Source organism: Acipenser ruthenus, chromosome 12 (genome assembly GCF_902713425.1).
Source record: "Acipenser ruthenus chromosome 12, fAciRut3.2 maternal haplotype, whole genome shotgun sequence".
In the NCBI taxonomy this organism is placed as follows: domain Eukaryota; kingdom Metazoa; phylum Chordata; class Actinopteri; order Acipenseriformes; family Acipenseridae; genus Acipenser; species Acipenser ruthenus.
Window position 1 is genome coordinate 18217771 of NC_081200.1, and position 24331 is coordinate 18242101.

The 24331-nt window shown below is 41.4% G+C and overlaps 1 protein-coding gene across 2 annotated transcripts; it reads right to left on the minus strand.

Moving 5' to 3' along the window:
- Positions 1-718: 718 nt before the first annotated feature.
- LOC117416558 (C-type lectin domain family 4 member F-like) lies at positions 719-14090 on the minus strand. 2 transcript variants are annotated; one of them, XM_034027711.3, is made up of 7 exons: positions 13923-14090; positions 11189-11233; positions 10228-10338; positions 8850-8912; positions 3516-3658; positions 3216-3319; positions 719-1352 (listed from the first exon to the last, which is right to left on the minus strand). In XM_034027711.3, the coding sequence occupies exons 1-7, from the start codon at positions 14011-14013 to the stop codon at positions 1202-1204; spliced, it is 708 nt and encodes a 235-aa protein (XP_033883602.1). In that variant the 5' UTR covers positions 14014-14090; the 3' UTR covers positions 719-1201. The 2 variants fall into 2 exon arrangements, with proteins under 2 accessions (XP_033883602.1, XP_058890642.1); XM_059034659.1 differs by lacking the exon at positions 10228-10338.
- Positions 14091-24331: the final 10241 nt, after the last annotated feature.

Below are 24331 nucleotides of genomic sequence, written 5' to 3' on the forward strand. Positions count from 1 at the left end.
TAGAAGAAATTAAGAGCTTTGAGAGGATGAAAAAACACTGCACTAGGGAAGGATACATTTAGTTCCTATTCTGTAAACGTTAGATTCCTCACTCTGTCCTCCTTGGTCGCTGTCATTGTGACAAACTCAGAACCATAGCCTATTTACCTTTTCTTTCGAGCACCCTTATATATACTATAATACAGTGTATGTAAACCTCAAGCATAATTCAGCGTGTTGAATTCTGCCTGCTGAATTTGGCGCGATGTGACATCTTGCAAATGAATCATTTTGCTTGCTTTATTTGTGCATGTAATTAGCTTAGTGAATAAAGCTACCGCTGGTTCATTTTTGCAGGCAGTGTGGCTTTACCCTGCCACACGGTAATTCTGGTCATTTACTGCTGTTTAGTGAATGTGGCCCTTATTTTTGTTATAAGTATCATCAACAGTTCTAATAAAATTAAAAATAAAAAAACACCGGGATTTAAACCTGCGTATGCGACATCTGCTCACAATGCTTTAGACCGTTAGGCCAGTGGATTTCCACCTTTTCAGCATAAGGACCAGTGTCCCCAGCAAAGTCCTTCAGGTGTACCAGTTGCAAGCCTGTTACATACCAGTAATGGTAAGCATACCACAGGTTGAAAACCACTGTGCTAGGCCACGCTGTCTTCTCAAATTTGTGTTTTATTTCATGTATCCAAGCTTGAATCACAAATTTGGATTGTGTCATTGTACAGACCGTAGTGGCCACATCAGGTTATTACAAATGTCAATAAAAAAGGGGGGAGGGGGAGATAAAATGATTAATACAAGTGTTTCAGAGTTCAAATTGCATTCCCTGGTTCACCTCAATTCTAAACTACTGTTTGGTGGGCATTCAAGGATATCAGAGTCACTATTTTGTCTTAATGAAATTTATTACAAACTGCAAAAAACTTCTAATAGTAACAAAATAATAAAACTCCCTTGAACGCATCTGAATCAATCATGTCATGTTTGCAAACAGCTATGGGAATAGGCTGATTGTTTGATTATTGCCAGTTACAGAGTCTAAACTAACATCTTTGGGCTATGAGCCTAAAATTACAGATAAGAAAACCTTTTTGAAACTTCTGTGAAATTCACAAGGCCCTACTTGGTCAAAACTCCTTAAAAAAGCAAAGGTAAAAGCAATGTGCATTAATACAAAAGCAAAGGCATACAAGAAGCAATGTGCATTAATAAAATAGCAGACATGTATTGTTACACCACTTTTCACATATCCAGAGTCTCATTGTATGACAATGTGAATCGTTCAGTTCGCCAGTTTGCAATATTTCACCACAGTCTTCCTCATTGAAGTTATCTGGCTGACCAGATTTCCAATAGCTGAAAAACAGACAACACAGAATTATAAAAAGGGGAAACAGACCTTATCTTGCAAATATTTTACAGCATACATGTTAATATGTTTTACATTTACTATTATGTAATGCTTGGTTATGACTGGACCCCAAATACATCTAGTCTGATATAGTGTAGCAGTCAGTCCAGTACGAGACACAGTATATAGCATACCGATCCTGGGAAGAAACATCTCAGCCCAGCATTTGGATGCACCTGGTCTGGTCTTTCACTCTCCCCTAACTTCAGTCCTAACCCCATGTCTTATATATTCTTCTGCTTGTTACTGCACAGTCCAGGCTGTGGTTTGCTCCTGCTATGTTTAGCTTCTGTACCAGGGCTCATTCCTGTTTTTACTGAACAAAGTGCATCCTGTCCGCGGTTGTTGTCTCATACTTCCTGCAAAAAAATATGTCCCTGCGGTTTTTAAACTCTGGATTACCTCAGCCTTTTTTGCTATTTATTTTCCAGCTAAAACTCAAAGTCTGACCAATTTATTTCTGACTCTTCACTCAAAGCTCACCTGCAAAGTTTGCACAATTTATTTATGAATGATCCTTCAAGCACATAACTGAAGGTATAACTAAAGGTAGATGAAACAATATAGAGTTGAGCCTGGTTGGCTTGCAAGTCTCTTCTTATCTACTGGAACGTTAGCAGGGTTCCAGGTAGCACAGGGAAGACAATGTTCATGTTACACTCATGAACAACATTTGAATGACTCAAATCAGCTTTGAAACTGTAATGCAACACCATTCCATTAACAAATATATTCCATACCGTGCACAGCTCATATTCGGTACTGTTCAATCTAGCCAGTACATGGCCCTATTGCCTACGCTGTAGTATCGTTATCTCTCCCATCTTCATCTTTTAATTGCAGTCTTGTTATGAGTCGCGTTCAGTAGGTCTCAGAGAAATGCATGTGGCAAATATACTGCATGTGTCAAAATAATGAAATATGGTTTGTTGGCTTCTTCGTAAGTGTGGTATTTTATTATCTTATATTCAAATAAACAAACTGAATAGTTTGCAAAATCAAAATTCATCTGCACCTATTTGTGAGGAGCCTTTCTTTGTGTGCATTATTAATAAAGCACATACGAATCGTTACACCACTTTCCCCAAATCCAGCGTCTCATAGTAAAAGGTGAATTGTTCAGTTTGTCAATTTGCAATATTTCACTGCAGTCTACTTCATTGAAGTTGTCTGGCTGATTAGATTTCCAAGAGCTTAAAAACACACAGCACTGACTTATAAAAAGGGGCACTGTCCCGCTTTAAAACTAGACTTCTTCCTAAGCTTCTCATAACCTGTCTTAGGTATATGATCAATTTCAGAAATCGTTTACAAATATGAATACAACAAATTATAACCTTTATTTTGAACAATATATTAATGTTGAGACCTGTTGTCATTGACACATTAGAGCGTCAAATGTCAAGATTTCTTGCCCCGGCATGCAAAAGAATGAAGGTACCGGAATATGAAAGAATAAAAAGTAAATGCATCTCAGATGGGAAAAGGGGAATGTGAATGGTAGGCGTCATTGATGAAAAGGGGTTGCTACAACAGTATCAAGCAATTGGCTCAGAAATGTTAAGTATAGTAACCAACTATTGTCCTGTCAGTCAATGTTAAATAGAATTCAAACAATAGTTTTGTGAGATTGAGTGCATTATGTAGCAACATGGTCATCTTCATTTTATTTTTATTCTCCAATAAATGCCACTGAAGGTGCTTTCTTAGTCAACCTTGTCTTATTAAATTTTGCTAATCAAGTTTATTGATTTGTTTTGTTTACCGCACATAAAGCTGCTTAGTACGTTTTCAGACATCCAGCTTACCTTTTATCAACCTCTCTTCCACCTAACCACTTCCATTCTCCTTCTAATTCTAAATCACTAAGTCCAATCCAGTGTGGCTCTTCAGTTATTTCCTTCAAATAGGCCTGGAATGGATGCAAACATAAGTTAGGATCGTAAACAGGTTTCACGATGTTTCAATTAAGATCCAGAGTTGGCTCAAAATAAAAAGGGAAATATATATTTCAGTATTTTGGGCACTTCTAAAAAATAAACACAGGAAAATTCAAGCCCTAATTAAAATATAGAAGTCCAGTGAGATCCTGGAGCCTGTTCCCATACCAGTTCTGCAATACTGCTGGCCACTGCAAGACCGGCTCCTTGAGACACACAGATGTCTCTGGCTTCACCCCATTTATTTTTCTCTGTTGAGAATGTGTACTTCTTCAAAAACTGCTCCCAGATGTAGGATTTTGATACAGCAACTAAAAATAATCCAAAAGCATGAGCAAAAAATGAGGGCTTCCAGCACAACAAACATGTTTAAAATACACAGTTAGTTCTTATTAAGGGGAAGATTTTTTGTTGGTTCATTACGATCTCCATAACTACTAAGGCCTAGATTAAATCAAAATGTATGGCACTGCCATGCTATTCTTTATAATGACAATGGTGCTGCCATAAGTTTGATTGAATATTGTTATGTTTACCTACTTGTTTAAACTGCTTAATTTAAACAGGTAGTTTAATATGAAACAGCCTGATGAAATCGCAGTACAGTATGCAGAAAACTGATAAATATTACAAATACTGCACCTTTCTGTGTTTACATGCACTGAGTGTTACTTTACCATACTGGAAATGGTTTAAGCTGTATTTCACTTGACTGAACTTCCTTCACTGTGGCAGCTGATTTTTATACAATGCAAAACACTCTTTGCTTTGTCAGACTGTGACAGGAATGACGAGTGGTGACGTCACGGCAGAAGCAGGAAAAAATACTGACACCAGATACTGCAGTTTTAAAAAAGGCTTGCGCCGTTTTAATTCAACAAAAATAAATTAAAGGTTTAAACAGAAAAAAATACTGTGCTCAAAGAGTGAAAATAAAACATTCAAACAAAACAAATCTCGAAAACAAAAGCACACTAAGGTCAGGATGAGCAACTGCCTTCACTGATCCGTGCGTTTTAAATAAATGTATCTCCTCTCGCTCTCGCGTATCCTCTTAAACACTCCACCTTGAGCTGGAGAGCTGCAGGCTTTTTATAACAGGTGACCATCTCCCGATTAGCAACAAATTAAATCACCTAATTAATTCGAGAGATGGCCACCTTCTGCACAAGTTTTAATTATGTTGTGGATGGGGCTAAACAAAACAAACCGGCTACGTCGTCAAAATACAAAACAGTAAAACATACGGCGCTCGCCGACGTAAATATAATAATAAATCATAATAATAATAATACAAAATAACACAGGGGCGGAGGGGGAAATCCCGTTCTAAACTAAAATAAACAAAACAATGTACAGGGCTGCTCGCCCTGTTACATGCTGCAGCAGTAACAGCAACAGCAGGAGGAGGTCGGGGATGATGGCTGGGAGGTTTATGTTATAAACCTCGTGGCGGAGTTATGCCCTGGCTGAGGGGCATATGGGCACACGTTGGCCATATGCCCCACGCAATACGAGGAGGGGGAGCGCGAGCATCCAGCGCCCAGTAGGGGGGAACGCAAGCATCCAGCGCCCAGAAGGGGGGAGCGCAAGCATCCAGTGCCCAGAAGGGGGGAACGTTAGCATCCAGCACCCAGAAGGGGGGAGCCCGTGCATCCTGTACCCAGAAGGGGGGAGCCCGTGCATCCAGCGCCCAGAAGGGGGGAGCCTGTGCATCCAGCGCCCAGAAGGGGGGAGCCCATAGGTCCAGAACCTAGGCCTCCAGGAGCAGAGCAGCAGGAGCTGCCTCTGCCTCCGCCACTCCCACCACCAGGAGCAGAGCAGCGGGAGCTGCCTCTGTCTCTGCCACTTCCACCACCAGGAGCAGAGTAGCGGGAGCTGCCTCTGTCTCCGCCACTCCCACCACCAGGAGCAGAGCAGCGGGAAGGACTGCTCTTGCCCTGCCTCACACCGCCCAAGGATGCCTGCCTCGCACCGCCCAAGGATGCCTGCCTCGCACCGCCCAAGGATGCCTGCCTCGCACCGCCCAAGGATGCCTGCCATGCATCGCTTGGGGCTGCCTGTGGCTCCGCATCGCCTGGGGCTCTGTGGCTCAGCATCGCCGGGGCTGCCTGTGGCTCCGCATCGCCTGGGGCTGCCTGTGGCTCCACATCGCCTGGGGCTGCCTGTGGCTCTGCATCGCCTGGGGCTGCCTGTGGCTCTGCATCGCCTGGGGCTGCCTGTGGCTCCACATCGCCTGGAGAGCCACCAGTTACAGGGTATGAGGGAGAAGTGGAGCTCCCGCTGCCGCCTCCATGGCCAGGGGCTCCCCTCCCGAGTTCACCTCCCGAGGGTCCGCTGCCGCTGCCGTCGCCTCCCGAGGGTCCGCTGCTGCTGCCGTCGCCTCCCGAGGGTCCGCTGCTGCTGCCGTCGCCTCCCGAGGGTCCTGCTTCGCCTGGGGTCGCTACCAGTCCTGCCATGCGGCAGGAAATACTGTGGCTAGAGCCCCATGAAGGGGAGCTGCCGGCCACGAAGAAGGGGGGAGGTCTGGAGACCAGCTCCCCCAGCCGCACTTTCGTGGCAGGAGAAATTATGGTCAGAGCCCCACGGAGGGGAGCTGCCGGCCATGAAGAAGGGGGGGGAGGTCAGGAGACCAGCTCCCCCCGCAGCAATTTCGCTGCAGGAGAACGGGTGGCCGGAGCCCCAGAGAGGGGAGCTGCCGGCCATGAAGAAGGGGGGAGGAGGTCTGGAGACCACCCCCAAAATTTCCTTGGCCGGAGGAGCCGGCCTGTGCGCAGTCCACTGGGACGCTACGGCTGTTTGGGTGGGAGGAGGACATCCCACCGTGGCCGCCACCTTTGGCTGTTGCTGCCCCTGTTCCTGGGCCGGGACTGCTAGCCAGGACTTTGGGGACTAAGGGGGGAGGTGGCCGAAATGTGTAAAAGCAAGGTGGAGTATAGGTAAGCATTTTAAAGCCAGAGAGGCTTGGTAAAGCATGTTAAAAACATGGCAAACCATGTTAAACTTTGGTAACTGCACAGTATACAATTACCATTTGCCAATTGCAAAATTACAGTGCAAATTTACCATGGTAAACTTTTATAAGGACAAGCAGATAAGGATGAAAAATGCTGTAGCTATACATTGCAATACAACTAAGGGTTGTGGGATAATTTGCTTTTAATTTGTCTGAAATTATAGTTATTAGGCAAATTAACAACTTTTAGACTTTGGCTGTAACATATGTACAATAAATACTAAGAGTGGTTCATGTGCATGACTGACCAGGAATCTAGTGCCTATCCACAGGTGTTTAAAACCATGTTGTTCCATACACTTCATTCAAAATCCCGTTTTTCATAAGTGATGAATAGTGTATAGAGCAGTCTTCAGACTTTACAATGACTGGGAGCCACACGTGTACAGTAGTAATAGTAACTTGAATACTCTGTTCCATTGAGTGGTATGAAAAGATGAGATGTTAGCTGTGTTTAAGTATCGAAGCTCAGGTTGGAGGTGCTCATGATAAAACAAAATGGCTATTTGGGTAAGACAGCAAAGCAGTATCCATCCAGTCTTGCCCCAAAATACAGAAAAATAAAATATACATGATTTTCAAACAAAATACTGACAAATGAAATGTGTTTAACCAAACAATGTTGCTTTTTTAATGTATTCATTAACAATTAAATTGCAAAAGCATTATAAATACTGCAACATATTGTTTTATTTAGTCACTTATTGGTACTTGGTTGCCCATTATGCCAACTGATACTAAGCTTCATAGACTTTCCTTAAAGTTCAATAGACCGGCGTATGAGTGTGATTTTCTGAACATACAGTACTGTGCAAAAGTTTTAGGCAGGTGTGAAAAAATGCTGTAAAGTAAGAATGCTTTCAAAAATAGACATGTTAATAGATTATATTTATCAATTAACTAAATGCAAAGTGAGTGAACAGAAGAAAAATCTAAATCAAATCCATATTTGGTGTGACCACCCTTTGCCTTCAAAGCAGCATCAATTCTTCTAGGTACACTTGCACAAAGTCAGGGATTTTGTAGGCATATAGTCAGGTGTATGATTAAACAATTATACCAAACAGGTGCTAATGATCATCAATTCAATATGTAGGTTGAAACACAATCATTAACTGAAACAGAAACAGCTGTGTAGGAGGAATAAAACTGGGTGAGGAACAGCCAAACTCAGCTAACAAGGTGAGGTTGCTGAAGACAGTTTACTGTCAAAAGTCATACACCATGGCAAGACTGAGCACAGCAACAAGACACAAGGTAGTTATACTGCATCAGCAAGGTCTCTCCCAGGCAGAAATTTCAAGGCAGACAGGGGTTTCCAGATGTGCTGTCCAAGCTCTTTTGAAGAAGCACAAAGAAACGGGCAACATTGAGGACCGTAGACGCAGTGGTCGGCCAAGGAAACTTACTGCAGCAGATGAAAGACACATCATGCTTACTTCCCTTCGCAATCGGAAGATGTCCAGCAGTGCCATCAGCTCAGAATTGGCAGAAAACAGTGGGACCCTGGTACACCCATCTACTGTCTGGAGAAGTCTGGTCAGAAGTGGCCTTCATGGAAGACTTGCGGCCAAAAAGCCATACCTCCGACGTGGAAACAAGGCCAAGCAACTCAACTATGCACGAAAACACAGGAACTGGGTGCAGAAAAATGGCAGCAGGTGCTCTAGACTGATGAGTCAAAATTTGAAATATTTGGCTGTAGCAGAAGGCAGTTTGTTCGCCGAAGGGCTGGAGAGCGGTACACGAATGAGTGTCAGCAGGCAACAGTGAAGCATGGTGGAGGTTCCTTGCAAGTTTGGGGCTGCATTTCTGCAAATGGAGTTGGGGATTTGGTCAGAATTAATGGTCTCCTCAATGCTGAGAAGTACAGGCAGATACTTATCCATCATGCAATACCATCAGGGAGGCATCTGATTGGCCCCAAATTTATTCTGCAGCATGACAACGACCCCAAACATACAGCGAAAGTCATTAAGAACTATCTTCAGCGTAAAGAAGAACAAGGAGTCCTGGAAGTGATGGTATGGCCCCCACAGAGCCCTGATCTCAACATCATCGAGTCTGTCTGGGATTACATGAAGAGAGAGAAGCAACTGAGGCTGCCTAAATCCACAGAAGAACTGTGGTTAGTTCTCCAAGATGTTTGGGCCAACCTACCTGCCGAGTTCCTTCAAAAACTGTGTGCAAGTATACCTAGAAGAATTGAGGCTGTTTTGAAGGCAAAGGGTGGTCACACCAAATATTGATTTGATGTAGATTTTTCTTCTGTTCACTCACTTTGCATTTTGTTAATTGATAAATATAAACTATTAACATGTCTATTTTTGAAAGCATTCTTACTTTACAGCATTTTTTCACACCTGCCTAAAACTTTTGCACAGTACTGTACATGTTTTCAGTAGAAACTCTATTTAACACCTTCAGAATGGCAGCACTTCCCAAAACATTGTATACCACAGAAAAGTCCATATATTTTAACATACCATTTTCTATCATCATTGAAAGTTCTACGGTCAGGTTCTGGACTTCCATAGAGATTTCTGTGTCTGAAAAAAAAAAAAGATTTTCAGTTTCTTTTAAAGAGACTATCCATTGTAAAGTAAACTGAGGAATTATTTCAGTCAAAACTGAAAAATGCAAAATCAGTGTTGTTGTCCTATCTTTAAAATAATGACAATAACGTGCAGTCTATTTTAAACTGATACAAGTATTATACTGTGCTGTGCTTTTACAATGGGAAACATTTAGAACAGTTGACTTTGTTTATTCAAACACATGTTCTTCTCTGCCCTCTCCATTGGAGAAGTATATTTACTTTTTAATACAGAAAGATACCCATCAATTCATTTTGATTATGGTATGATCTCAGATTTACATCAAAGTAGAAAGCCCTCTCATACATACATGTAAGCTCCATTACCCAAGTTACACTACTTTGGAAAATTGCAAGATAAAGACCATATATCAATGTGGGTTACTTGTCCTTACTCTGAGTAACTCAGCCAATTTAGAAAATACTGTCCTAAGATACGTAATGCAATTGAGGTATAAAGTTGGCTATTCTGATACTCATCTCTGTATAATCAGTGTGAAACAGTGAAGAATGCAAAAGGCTGATGAGCTATGAAGATAGGCTGATGGAATTAGGAGGGACTTTATTGAAGTTTAAAATCTTAAAAGGAGTTGACAGAGCTAACCAATACTTTAAGCACAGAACAGAAACCAGGACCAGAGGACGCAGTTGTAAATTAAGTGGCGATAGACAGGACAGTGGGAAAGAGACACTTCTTCTCATTGAGTGGTGAGGGTATGGAATGAGTCACATCGTCATGTTGTTGAGGCTGAGTCACTTGGATCCTTTAAGACCCAACTTGACGAGGACTAGCTTAGATGGGCCAAATGGCCTCCTCTCAATTTGTACATTTTCTTATGTTCTTATATCTTTTCATTTACCTGTGGCATATTTTTTTATTATGTGTACTGTTCTGAGATTGTATGCAAGGGCATCACGCAAGTATATAATCACATTGTATACTTAGAGACCAGAAACAAAAACATACTGTAATGTGCACTGGGTTCTGCACAAATCTGGATATCAAGTACATTCAACATTAATGTTGCACTGAGATGCAGCAAAGGGCAGCAGCATCTTTACAGATCATCCAATATTCATTGTGTTTGTTTCTGGCTACAATCTCACCTGCAGCAGCATCTTATACAAATCACACATTGAAATGCACAAATGTGTTTAAAGTCCTTCTTTTGCTTAGACAGCAGGGGCCATTTCTTTTCTAATGCCAGGCATTGCTAAAAAGAAACCAGCCGCATTGCCTTTAAAATCTCAAAACATATATTAGTTACATTTTACAATGGCCAAAGAGAGCAGGACTCCCCACAAGACAAAGCTGATTATGAGCAGAACGTAGAACAGCCCTATCGCTCTGGTCCCACAAGCAGACTTCACAGGAGGGCCTACAAAGGAATGACAGTGAGTCACAGTCAGTACAAGACTGAAGATTGCAATTGGGATATTTCTCATTTTAGAAGAGATGCAATAAGCCTACTGGACAGTTATAGGACCTAGCTTTAAACGAGGGCTTGAACCTTGAAAAGGCTCTATATTAAGGTGATTATAGCTAACAAAATAATTCCATACATTTTTCACGGTATGCTCCTACATTCTCTATATATGTCTCCAGTGTGTAGTTTTGAAAATAATCTATGTTTCAGCAGACATGTATTTTCTGGTACTACACTTGGTTAAAGAAATCTCTTCTTCCACTTTCTTGGTCATTTAACCTAGATAGTTAAATTTCCCCCAACGCTTCGAGACCTTCTTTCCAGTTATTAACCAAGCAACTGCTGCCCCAAATAACTGACATGCTTTGCAGCCAATAAAGATGCTTGACCTCAAAGAAACTGCTGAAGTGAAATGACCAAGTGTAACAGATTTCCTGGAAGTCAAAGCAAGCAAACTAATACTTGTCTTTTAAAAACTGTTTTCAGTATCTTATATTGTTTTGAAAGAGCACATTTGGGTTCTTTACAGTGAATGGAAGTGCACACTAGATAAGATTTTGTTAGTGTTGGTATAAAGATTCCCAACAGGAGCAGGTATAAAAACTAAAGACTTTAGCACACCTGATCTGTTTCTTTATGAACTCAATGTATCAATGTATTGTACAAATGTGAGAAAGTTACTTCATATTTCCTCACCAGTCTCAAAAACCCAGAGCAACACAAACAATTTAATTAAGGAACTTGCTGTTGATAATCAATGCCGTGAAGGAAATGTAAAAAATAAAAATGTGAATGTACTTACCAGCGGGGATGCTTGCCTGGGCCTGATCCGGGAGGGAGCGCGTACCTGCAAATAAATAACAAAAGAGAAATAAGTAAACGTAACAGGGTTTAAAAAGGCAAATCATGGCTATTAAATTATATTAAATGATCCGTTCAGTTATAATGCAATGCTAGTTTATTTTAGCACTTACCTGTCTGGTGAGAGTTGATGTGTGTGATTTTAGTTTGTGTTTTGGAGCTTTGAAAATGGCTCGCTTGGGTATGTACTGTAGACATCTATATCAGTGGGGCCCCGTGCACACGCTCATGCATGCTATTTTTTTAGGCCGGGGGCGAGCCTAATGATTGATTTATGGCGAAAATGCATACGTGTACTGCATTGAAAAAGAAACAGCAGGATTATAATAAATTAAGGTGTGTTACCTGTATTTGACTTATTGAAATATATAGTTAACTTACCTGGGATAATGGTATAACATAAAGGAGAGGAATCTGGGACAGGTATAAAAAGGCAGCTTTGTGTCTTAGTGGGGAGTTTACTGCTGAGAGCCGAGAGAGGAGGGCGTCCTGGGCTGTGGCTGTAGTGAGCCAGTGTTATTTAAAACAGCAAAACCCTCTTTGTAAACTGAAGTTTTTTTTATTGTTATGTTTTTTTTTTTTTTTTTTTTTTTTTTTCCTTCTGTAAATAGTTTCACAAGTGTTAAGTGTTGGCTTCCTGTGTTCCTGGTGATCAGAGAAGTAAAAGATTGCAATTGTTTGGAATTCCTGCTGCTGATTTGCCTGCTGTTTTCTGCACCCTTTACACCCGCCACCACTCTTGCCTTAGCCTGCATGATCACAATACTACAACAAATATTAATTTAACATTCATTTACATATTGTATTGCACCCTGCATACCAAGTCCATAACTATCATGAACTACAGTACTGCTTGTTTAACGTGCTTGTGGTCACCTTTGGGCTGAATGTACAATCATTAACTTATGCATTTCATGTACGGATGACAAATGATGGCAATGCCCGGTTGTCACAAAGACGGCCAGAGTGGGTTGCGTCAGACCAGAAAGGAATTCAAACACAGACGGTTGTTGTGATGAGCCGAGTGCAATGGTGGCACTCAGCGTTTATTAACAAATAAAAAGGTTTGAAACAACAAAAACACAGGACACGGCACTTGTAGCCAAAATAAACAGACGAACAAAACGGACTAGACAGTGCACAGACAGACGAACAAAACACGGTGAGCAGATAACACTAATATTTAAGTTCTTATTTATTTTAACTCCTCTCTCTCTCTCTCTCTCCCGTTCTCCACTCACCGAACACCTAACCACGAGTGACTAAAAATGTGCCTATTTATACTGTTGTGCTGGGATTCAATTACTAATTAATTATTCACTTGAATCCCAGCACGTGAATTAATTCTGTGCAACCCCGTGCTCACATATTACATTTAACCAGCACGTGAAGTGATTTGTGCCCTCCTCGTGCCTAAATACAAATCTACACTTTTTGAATACACGTGAAACACAGACCCGTTTATATCCCGTGTACCAATCTATACACCAACATTAACACATGCACCATACATACAACACATAACACACAAATGCACACAGGGACGGGGCGCATTGCCACACCGGTGTGCAAGGATTTATTTTCCTAACCAAGGACCAGCACCTCTAGACTGTACATTACAACTAGACAAATAAGGGTGATCTAGCTCAGGTAGGTAATTGGGTCCCCACCCTTGAAAAGTATTCATCCTACCACATAGAGAACTGAGTGTAACTGCTATAAAAGGGGTTCTATTGTGAAGCATCTGAGCGTAGTTTTTGAAGCGCTTCAGCTTTGTGATTTTTGAGAGACGAGCAAGTAAACAGTTTAGTTCTCTATGCAGGGGGCTTTGTTCAAGCCACAAAGGCTTAGGCACATTTTAAAGTTAAAAGCTAACTTTACCAGAAATATATATTGCAGCACCACTTTAAAATTAAGTATTAAATACATTAGGGTTAAAGAAAGAGACTGTAAAGCAATAATACTAAGGGTACCCCTGCACTTGTTGTGTACATTTCTGATTCAAATACTTCTACATACATTTTATAATATAATTAGTAACAAGTATGTCGGTAACATACACCCCCCACCATGGCTGTAAATTCAAAAATAGAGCTCTCAATATGAAGAAAGGGTTGATGACCATGATGTATAACAGCAGTATGTACAGAACAGTATGGAGTAAGAATTAGCATTGACATGTTTAATCACAATTTAATAAGCAATATATGCATTCTCCAGATATATGCAAACCTGGAAGTGTGACATAGAGATGGACATACAGACCTCCATTTACCCTGCAAATACACTATTCTAAATACTTTATGCTAAATAATCTTACTATCATGTTTCATGACAACTGGATAAGCCGTTCTCCAGATATATGAAAAATGTGAAGTGAGAAGTACGACCGCTGTCACTATATCCCCTTTCATAACTAGTGGCTAATAATTCAAGGGTCTGAGTTTTCCACTTGCAGTTGTTCTACTGTAATTGATTTGACCCAATGCATAAATGCCCATGAACAAAGACACTGGTCTGCTAGTAACAGTAAACTATTGGGAGGATGATGCTATGGGTTGGTTGACAGCAAGCTGAATGATTTTGTCAGGTGCTTTTATTGCTCAACAGGTAAAAGCTTCATTGATGGGGTGATAGTGTAGTTAGTATATAGTGCATCATTTGTATATTCTTACCATGGATCTTGCTGTCATTTTTGTCTTCTGTTTTTATCTGTTCATGTATTTTAAGTATATCGTCTACATCTTCATAATCACTGTCATCCATGGGTTCTACTGAAACAATAGGGTATAGATTTTAGGTGCCAGGGCATGAAGTCGCTTGGCTTTGGTTATATCCACACATGCTGCAGCTCATCTAGGGAACAACCAAGGAGAAACAAAATGAATATCATTGTAGTTATCAGGATTCATACAGGCCCAGGGAGATACACGGTCTGAATAGTACTTGAACTGCTTCTACCTGCAACTTATTTGGTATTATGCCGTTAAAATGAATTACTCTATTATGTCATTGTTGCTTAATTTTTATTTCTGTATGAAGTGCCACATTCGAATAAAAGGAGAGTAATCTGACAGAACAAAGGATATATTTGAAGCTGTGCGGGTGTCTTACTGTCTGTCGTGAAAGCATTCGATTTTTCTTGGGTTTCAGAGACGATAGTCTCAATGTCATCGTAGTCACTGTCGTATTCTTTTCCCTCTGAAATAACAAGAAACATGTTCCACTTTGTTAAAGATGTCTTGTATTGTTGCTCTTTTTTAATGCATTCAAAATGTGTCATTGTTAACGGGTTCACTAACGTACTGTTGATTAAGGTTCAAAGAGGCTCAGGGTTATTTTTGTATTTATGCACTTACTTTTTACATATTCTATTTTTGCCTTTGATTAAATGAACCCTCATTTTGGTGGGCCACAGATTCTGCTGGTAAATGTATGTGAATCCAGCATTGCAAACTTGCTTCACAAAGTGGCCAACATTTGCGGAATCACATCAGCGGATTGAATTGACTTGGCTGTCAGTTACTGTTTAAAGTATCATAAAGACAAATGCTATAGGCGGCCCGCGGGCCAAATCCGGACCGCCAGACGCTTTTGAACGGACCGCGGAATCGTTTTATTTACTTAATATTATCATTATTGTATTTTTTTTAATTATTATTTTTACCCTCTCATTCCCTCACAATGCCATCTCTGATCTAGTGTACTGTTAATTTGAACTATCGTCAGTTTCCACGAATAAAAAAAACGAACGAGAGTTCCTTTTTTATACACCTTCCACTGTACGCTCGTGCGCACTGTTGAACGCTGTAGTCCCGCCTCCAGTGCTTTCGATGTCAAGTTAACAGCAGTGTGTTTAAACATGGCAGCAAAAAAAGGAAAGTTGATACCGAAAATCGTTCATTTAAAGAAGAGTGGACCGATGCTTTTTGTTTTGTTTTGCCACAGCGACCAAATGCTCGACCGGTATGTTTAATATGTACAGAGGCTGTTGCTGTTATTAAAAGTGGGAACATCAAACGGCACTATGAAACGAAGCACATGGATTTTGACCACAAATATCCACTGGGCTCCCGTTTAAGATCAGACAAGATCACTTCATTAAAAGATGGATATTCTCATAGCACAAATATTATTTCAAAGGCTACTTGTGCTCAGGAAAAGGCAACTGAAGCTTCACTGAGGTGTGTGTGGGTGTGGCAGTCTGGCTCGCAGTGGTGTGGTGGATGACGTCACGGACCAGGAAGTAACTGACTCCAAAACAGTGGATGGGCGGGTGAAACCGAGTGCAAAAGCACTCAGCGTATTTAATAATAAACAAACAAAAGATTTAAATAAAATACAAACAAAAGGGCACGAGGGCCAAACGAATAAATAAACAAACAAGTAAGTGCCGTGCTGGATAATCCAGCACGTATTAGCAATTGTTTTTTAAATGTTATTCCTTCTCTCCGCTCCCCGTACTCTCTACTCCAACACCCCAACACCCCAAGTGCAGAGAGCTGCTGGTTTATATACTCTGGCCGAGGGATTTAACTAGTTGGTAATTATCTTATTATCCCCCGGCCAGAGTCTGCACGCGTTTGGTAAGGATGCATGACTGTCAGCTATTTAAATAATCAGTAGCTGATCAGCCATGCATCCTCACGGGGTTTTTAAATAATAATAAAAGACGCGGCGCTTTTACCCGCGCCGCAAACAAAAATACAAATAATAATAAATAGGGGCGGGACACTCCGCCACAGTGGGTTATGGCAAAACACAGGAAACCTTTTACAGATGCGGACATGGTTAAGCAATGTATGGTTACTACAGCTGAAACCCTTTTCGCGGAGAAGAAAGACGTTGTTGAAGCCTTCAGACAACTACCACTTTCAGATACAACAGCTATTAGGCGCGCTGAGATCATGGCACAAGACGTTTTTAAGCAGTTAAGTGAGAAACTGAAAACTGGAAAATTTTCCATGGCAGTGGACGAATCCTGTGATATCAGGGACACAGCTCAGCTAGCAATGTATGTCCGGTTTTTTGATGGAGAGAAATTTGTGGAGGATTTGTTGTCGCTTATACCGCATAACAATCGCACGACAGGTGAGGATTTGTTTAATTCTGTTCAAACTTTTTTGTCTAATGAAGGTTTTGATGTGAATCAGATTGTGTCAATTACAACAGATGGCGCTCCTGCCATGATCGGTACTCACCGAGGGCTTGTGAAACGTCTGCAAGACCTGAACCCCAATTTGATTTCCTATCACTGTGCAATCCACCAAACCGCACTTTGTGCAAAGCTCAGTGATGAGTATTCTAATGTAATGTCAATGGTGATAAAACTTGTCAACTTCCTTCGGTCAAAGTCAGCACTGCAACACAGGCAATTCAAAAGCTTTCTTTCAGAAGTGTCTGCCGATTACGATGACCTCTTGGTCCACAATGACATCCGCTGGCTGAGCAGAGGGCAAGTACTAAGGAGGCTGTGGGAAATTCGAGTTCATGTGGAAGAATATCTGCATACAATTCCAGGGAAAAGGGCAGAAGAACTATACACATTTTTGAGAGATGCCGCAAGCATGAGCATCCTGGCATTCCTTGTTGATTTGACTGGCCACTTAAATGATTTCAACTTAAAGCTACAGGGGCGAAATCACAATGTAGTAGATCTCCATAGCAGTGTCGCTTCATTTAAAAACAAACTGAGTCTATTCAAAAGTGATTTGGAAACTGGGGGGATGCTGCATTTCCCAACGCTGATAAGCTGCCGGGACACTGCAGACGTGCATCAGATGACGTCATCTCTGGACAGGCTTCTTCAAAACTTCCAGCACAGGTTCCAAGAATTTGAAAGTGTTAAAGATGTCTTCCTGTTTGTAAAGAACCCATTCGTGGTGCAAGCAAACAGCACTTGGTGTGATCAAGCAAAAGCATCCTTTCCGGATGTTGAAAAAGCAAAACTACAGCTGGAGCTTATTGATTTACAATCTGATGAAGTGCTTAAGATGCGGCACACTGAAACTACATGTGAAACTTTCTGGACAACCCTTGTGCTGGACTCCAAGTATCCACACTTGAGGAAGGTGGCATTTAACATCTTGACTATGTTTGGCTCGACATACGTGTGTGAGTCTGCGTTCTCAACAATGAACAACATTAAATCGCGTAATCGCTCCATTTTGACTGATAATCATCTGTGCAACTGCCTCCGTCTTGCCTTGACTGAACTCACTCCAAACTTCAAGGCCCTTGTCCACCAGAGGACCTGTCATTTTTCCCACTGATGGTGAGTATTATAATTCTACATTATTCACATATATTTTATTTCAAATTGTATTGCTGTATAAAATTACATTTTCAGTAGTGATACCGTACTATAGTTAACAGGTATTTCACAGTAATTATTCATGATTATTTTGCTTAAAACATGTGTGTGTGGGTGTGTATTTGTTATTGGAAAGACTTGAATCATAAAAGCTAAGATAGAGAGTTCATCTGTACTAAGTATTATTTTCTTTCAAACTTTAATATTAAACAAGCAACAAGGCTTTGTAGATTATCTATATTAATCTATGCCTACTATAATTTTATTTAACAAAACCAAAGTTAATACTCTTTGTAAACTCTAATTCAAAACTTAAAACAGTTATCTGAAAGTGTTTTAATGCTAATATTTACATCTGTTTGACATTTTATATATGTACTTTCTCAAAGTCTCAGATTTAATTTATTACATTTTTTTTAATGGACTAAAAATATAAGCAATGGGGTATATTACTAATTCACAGCATTGTATGTGTTTGTTGGACAGGGGCACTTGCAGCAAAAAAATGTTTCGGACCTTGACTTTCAGATGAGTCTGGACCTTGACTATACCTTGACCAAGAAATGTGGACCTTGACAAAAAATAATTGACTACCCCTGGTCTAGATCGAAAGTACCTGGTTCTCTTTGATCAGTTGTCGCATTAGTGTAAAAGTTTCCACAGATGTTTTTACCCGCCATGCTGCTCCAAACTGAGTGCTAGTTTTGTTGCTGGGTTGTACATTTGACCAAAACCTTTTATACCTAGCTTTGGTTCTTGTGCATTCAGAGGAAGTGGAGTTATGAGCAACATCAATATGGTTTCATGGTAAATGAGAACTTATAATACTTGGGAAACAGGAAATATTATGAAGCTTTGAGGTTTACTAATATTCAAGTGTACTGGGGGTTCTCTTCAATGACATTGAGAATCTGACAGTGTAATCTTTCACAATGAGGTATTTCATATTAGTATTTATTACTGGATACTCTTTGCATAGTCACTGGTCCTTTACACCCCCTTCCTTGAATTGGAACCCTGCTGCTATTAGACTTCCCTTTCTGATGGGTCCTCTCGAATGCCCATTATTTGTTTATTTAGCAGACACCTTTATCCAAGGCGACTTACAGAGACTAGGGTGTCTGAACTATGCATCAGCTGCAGAGTCACTTACAAATACATCTCACCCGAAAGACGGAGCACAAGGAGGTTAAGTGACTTGCTCAGGGTCACACAATGAGTCAGTGGCTGAGGTGGGATTTGAACCGGGGACCTTCTGGTTACAAGCCCATTTCTTTAACCACTGGACCACACAACCTCATGCCACGGGTGACTAACTATTTATTATTATTATTATTATTATTATTATTATTATTATTATTATTATTATTATTATTATTATTATTATTATTATTATTATTATTGCACTGTTTGGCTTGATTAAGAACACTTTGTTTTGATTTGTGTGAGCACGTTAGCTTTTTGAGATGTTGTTTTGTTTCCACCTGGAGCACACACATACAGGAGTGTTGTTAGTGATGGCGACACTAATGATCTGATTCAGATTGCCTACAGGTGCGGCCAGTTGAACGACCACATATAAATGCCTAGAGAGAGGAAGAAGAGCGGAAAACGAAGCAGGTAAGGGCAGAAAACGGAGAAGCAGACGAGAGCGGAACACAAAAAAGCAGACGACAACGGAACACAAAGAAGCAGACGAGAGCGGAACACAAAGAAGCAGACGACAACGGAACACAAAGAAGCAGACGAGAGCGGAACACAAAGAAGCAGACGAGAGCGGAACACAAAGAAGCAGACGAGAGCGGAACACAAAGAAGCAGACGACAACGGAACACAAAGAAGCAGACGAGAGCGGAACACAAAGAAGCAGACGACAACGGAACACAAAGAAGCAGACGAGAGCGGAACACAAAGAAGCAGACGACAACGGAACACAAAGAAGCAGACGAGAGCGGAACACAAAGAAGCAGACGAGAGCGGAAAAAGAAGAAGCAGACGAGAGCGGAACACGGAGAAGCAGATGAGAGCGGGGAGCGTGGGGAGAGCTTGGAGAGCGGAGGCAGAGAAACCAGAACAAGGGAGGAAAACGAACACAGGAGAAAGACAACCAAGAGAGAGACAACTGAGAGGAGAGAGAGTAAACAGCATAAAAGTGGAGTGAGTGGGAAGCAGCTGAGAGGCGAGCGGACAGAGACAAGAGGTGGAGAATCAGCGTCTCGGTAGCTGTAGCTAGAACCAGCAAGCCGAAGCAAGAGGCGGGGTGTGCCAGAGAGACGAGACTGGGAGAATAATAATCACAGCTGAAAAGTGGAAGTGGAGCAGTTGACTTTGCAGTGGCCAAGATATATTGCTAAAGAAGAGTTAAGTACATTGCAATTTAATTACACTTGTGTGTCACCACGCAAACATATTTATTTTCTAGTCTATCCTATGCACCCTGCTGAAGCACTTTACTGAAGGAGAAATTAAGCAAATTGTGTTTTCCGACACCAGTGTATTTACTTTTCTGTCTGTCTTATGCATCCTGCTGATAGAATCACTAATTACACCAATAAGCATGACTTTGTATTGGTTGAAGCACTTTTCTAATGAAGGGATTAAGCAGCCTGCCCTTCGGTTATTCTGTGCTGATTGCACAAATATATTTCACCATTGGTTTGTCGTCTGTACCCGGCTTATAAAACCCTCTAATTGTATTAGTATTGGTTTTAAGTAATTTTAGCTGGTTTTTATTATTGATGAGTGTAATTTAGTCAGTTGTGTAATGACCCTGTTAAGACCCTCCTAAGAATCCTGGAAGTAGCTTGGTGGCCATCAGTCAGAAAAGACACCTGGCAACACACCAAGGAATGTACCATCTGTCAACAATATAAGCCCTCTAATACTAAACCGTCGGGTCTCCTACAATCTACTTCTGTTACAGAACCGGGCGACATGTTGGGACTTGACCTCATGGGGCCGTTTCCTAAGAGCAAAAAAGGCAACGTCTACCTCCTGGTCTTTCAGAAATTACATCAAGCCCGTCTCACCTTGAATTTGTCCAAGTGCTAGTTTTTTAAAACTGTCTTGATGTTTCTGGGGCATGTGGTGGCCAAGGATGGAGTCGCTGTTGACTCAGAGAAGTCAAGAGCTATCCAGGAATACCCAACTCCCACCAACCTTAAGGAGATTCAGCGCTTCCTTGGGTTGGTTGGGTGGTATCATAAATTTATTCCTCGGCTTGAGGATATTGCAGCACCCCTCAACCACCTGAAGAAAAAAGTTGTAAAATGGGAGTGGACAACTGAGTGCCAAAACAGCCTGGAACAGCTTAAGAAGGCTCTACAAGCCCTGCTTGTGCTGGCACACCTTGACCTTTCCAGAACCTTCACCGTTTACACGGATGCCAGTGAAGCAATGGATCTTGTAGCTGCTCTTGATCAGATGGGTGAGGAGGGGGAACACGTAATAGCATATGCCTCAAATAAACAATAACGAAACAAGTATACTTTCTATATAGCAATTGTTTCTTTCTCTTCGCTCTCTCCGCTCTCCTGTACTCTCCTCTGTACACTTCCCCTTGCGCAGACAGCTGGAGGCTTTTATATTCTGGCCGAGGGGTTACCTAGCTGTTAATTATCTTATTACCCCTTGGCCACAGTCTGCACGAGTTTAGTAAGGATGCGTGACTGTCAGCTAGTTAAATAATCAGTAACTGATCAGTCACGCATACTCACGGGGTTTTTAAAATGCAAAAACAATTACAAAATAAGCGGCACTTCGCCGTAATATAAACATAAATCATAATATAAATAAATAATAAACAAAGGGGCGGGACACTCCGCCACAGGTCCCATTTGACGTGGTCACTGACCATGCAGCATTGGCATGGGCTTTCAATCCCCCTAAGACATCCTTTCGTTTAACTCGCTGGTCATTGAGGCTTCAGCAATTCACCTTCACTGTTTTGTACAGAAAGGGTAGCCTTAATGTGGTCCCTGATGCACTGTCCCGGGCTCCAATCTCGACAGATGTGGAGGCAGCGGTATGTGTGAGCCAAGGGAGGAATTATAGCTCAGACCTTCCGGCTTCTCTTGCTCTTAATTGTATTAATACTTGTACTGTGATTCTTGAAATGTATTTTTGTTTATGACTGTAAGTCGCCCTGGATAAGGGTGTCTGTTAAGAAATAAATAATAATAATAATAATAATAATGAAGTGGCTGGAGCCCAATCCAGAGATCCTAAGATATCCCGTGTGCTTGAAGATCTGAAGACGTCGACTCCGGTGGCAACTACCAGAATTACTTTCGTGTTTCAGCAGGGTTTAGTTTATCGTAGGGTCCCAATGCCAGACAAAGGTTTTAGATTTCAGTTGGTCATGCCAACTTTACCTCTTCTTATCTCTATTACTACCACAACAATCCTCTGGGGGACACCTAGGTCAGTACAAAACTCTACTGAGGATATTGGAAGCTGCTTGGTGGCCATCCATATGCAAAGACACATGGAGGCACGTAAAGGAGTGCGGCATATGTCAGAGATATAAGCCCACAAACAGAAAACCCGCTGGATTGTTCCAACCCACTACTGTCCAGGAGCCAGGATAGAAGCTGGGGGTTGACTTAATGGGCCCTTTTCCCTGAAGCAAGAAAGGATATGTCTACCTTTTAGTGGTAATAGACTACTTTTCCAAATGGGTGGAAATGTTCCCATTAAGAAACAGCAAGACGCCAAGTATCGCTAGGATACCTACCCAGGAGATTTTCACTCGATGGGGTACCCCCCAAACCTTGTGTCTGACAGGGGTCCCCAGTTTACCAGCCAGCTGATTGAGGAGATCTGCAAGTCCTGGGGGGTCATCCGTAAATTAATCACTGCTTACCACCCACAGGCAAATCTCACCGAGAGAACGAATCGTACTATCAAAACTATGATTGCCTCCTTTGTGGGAGAGAATCATAAGCAGTGGGATGAATGGCTACCCGAGTTCCGCTTTGCCATAAACTCGGCCAGGCAGGAAACCATTGGTTTGTCCCCAGCTGAAATGGCCGTAGGGCGTACCCTTAAGAGCCCTCTGGATTGATTAATTGCATTGGCTACCTCTCCTGGTTCTCAGCAGTATTCCCTTTTAGAACGGCAGCACAACCTACTCAGGGAAGTTCAACATAGGGTTAGCCTAGCCCAAAAACGCCAGGCCAAAAGCTATAATCTCCGTAGGAGTGATGTTCAGTTGGAAGATGGGACATTGGTTTGGGTCCGAACACACCCATTGTCTGATGCCCTTGCCAATTTCTCTGCCAAGCTAGCACCAAAATGGTCAGGGCCAGCCAAAATTATTAAAAAGCTGGATCCTGTCAATTACCAGGTATGATGGACAGACCAGAAACAGAGGGTTGACACAGTGCATGTGGTCAATCTGAAGCCATATTTTGGAGCTAAACCTCCGGTTGGGGGACGGGGGACGGGACTATGTGGCGGTAGCCACACATAGTGTTGCAGGAAACGCATCACCTGCTTATTCAAAATTCTGAATAGCAGAGCCTGGCCAGGCAATGTCTTTTCTTTTTTGATTTATTAGCTCCTTTTTGTTTGCCTTATATAGTTATTCCTGTGTCTTATTTTCAGAGCTTTTCAGGGCATCTATATGTATTCTTTCAATTGGTTTGTTGTACCTGTGTGTTTTGCACTACCCTTATACTGGGTGTTTTACGGTAATTAGTTGCTCCTTTTTCCCTCCACTAGTCACCTGATGGAGGCAGGCCTTCGGTTCCTGTTTCTTGTTTTAGGGTGGGTAGGGGAAGGAAGGAGATTGGGGTGTGGTTGTTGCTCACCTTTGTTTGTTAGGAGCTTTTGTTGTAGTACTTTACTTTTTTGTTTTTCCATTATTTGTTTGCAAAGTATAGTTTTTGTTTCTATCTTTCAACTATCCTAACAGCTCAGCTCAACGAAATTGACTAATAATGGCAGTCAAAAAATAATTATGAAAAAGGGGCCAAACAGAGGCTACCAAAAATAAATCTATTGCTACTGAAGAAATGAACAAAAGTTGTCTGAATAACATCCGATAGCAAACTTTCAGGAAGGCAATAAATAACACTGGTAGTAGAAATAAAGAAACAACAATAACAGTCCCGATCAAAAAAACTATAATAAAGGCAATATATAAATCACCAAAAAAAACAAACAATGTCCCGGAAAAATCCCATGCCAACCATCCAAAAAAAACAAACAAACATGAATGGCCATTCAGAAAAAACTGTAATCCAATATAGAAATAACAATTGAAGAAGATCTCACCCTGGCTGCTCCTGATCCGGTGCTGGTTCTGTGAATCTGCAATGCATCGTTGTAAATCCTTAGAACAAAAAAACTGGCAAAAACTAACAGAAACCCAATCAAAAAAGGTATGCAGGGAAAAAACTGGTGATCAGAAAAATGCAGCCTGAGCTGTTAGGATAGTTAAAAGAAAGAAACAAAAACTATACTTTGCAAACAAATAAAGGAAAAACAAAAAAGTAAAGTACTACAACAAAAGCTCCTAACAAAGAAAGGTGAGAAACAACCACTCCCCAATCTCCTTCCTTCCCCTACCCAACCTAAAACAAGAAACAGGAACCGAAGGCCTGCCTCCATCAGGTGACTAGTGGAGGGAAAAAGGAGCAACTAATTACCGTAAAACACTGTAAAGGCAAACAAAAAGGAGCTAATAAATCAAAAAAGAAAAGACATTGCCTGGCCAGGCTCTGCTATTCAGAATTTTGAATAAGCAGGTGATGCGTTTCCTGCAAC

Excerpts from the sequence above, each read along its gene's own strand:
- LOC117416558 (XM_034027711.3), bottom strand. The coding sequence starts at position 14,013 with ATGGATGACAGTGATTATGAAGATGTAGACGATATACTTAAAATACAT. Across the intron at positions 3,659-8,849 it reads TTCAATGATGATAGAAAATG|TTGCTGTATCAAAATCCTAC; the intron begins GTATGTTAAAAT and ends GATTATTTTTAG. Across the intron at positions 3,320-3,515 it reads CCAGCAGTATTGCAGAACTG|GCCTATTTGAAGGAAATAAC; the intron begins GTATGGGAACAG and ends CATCCATTCCAG.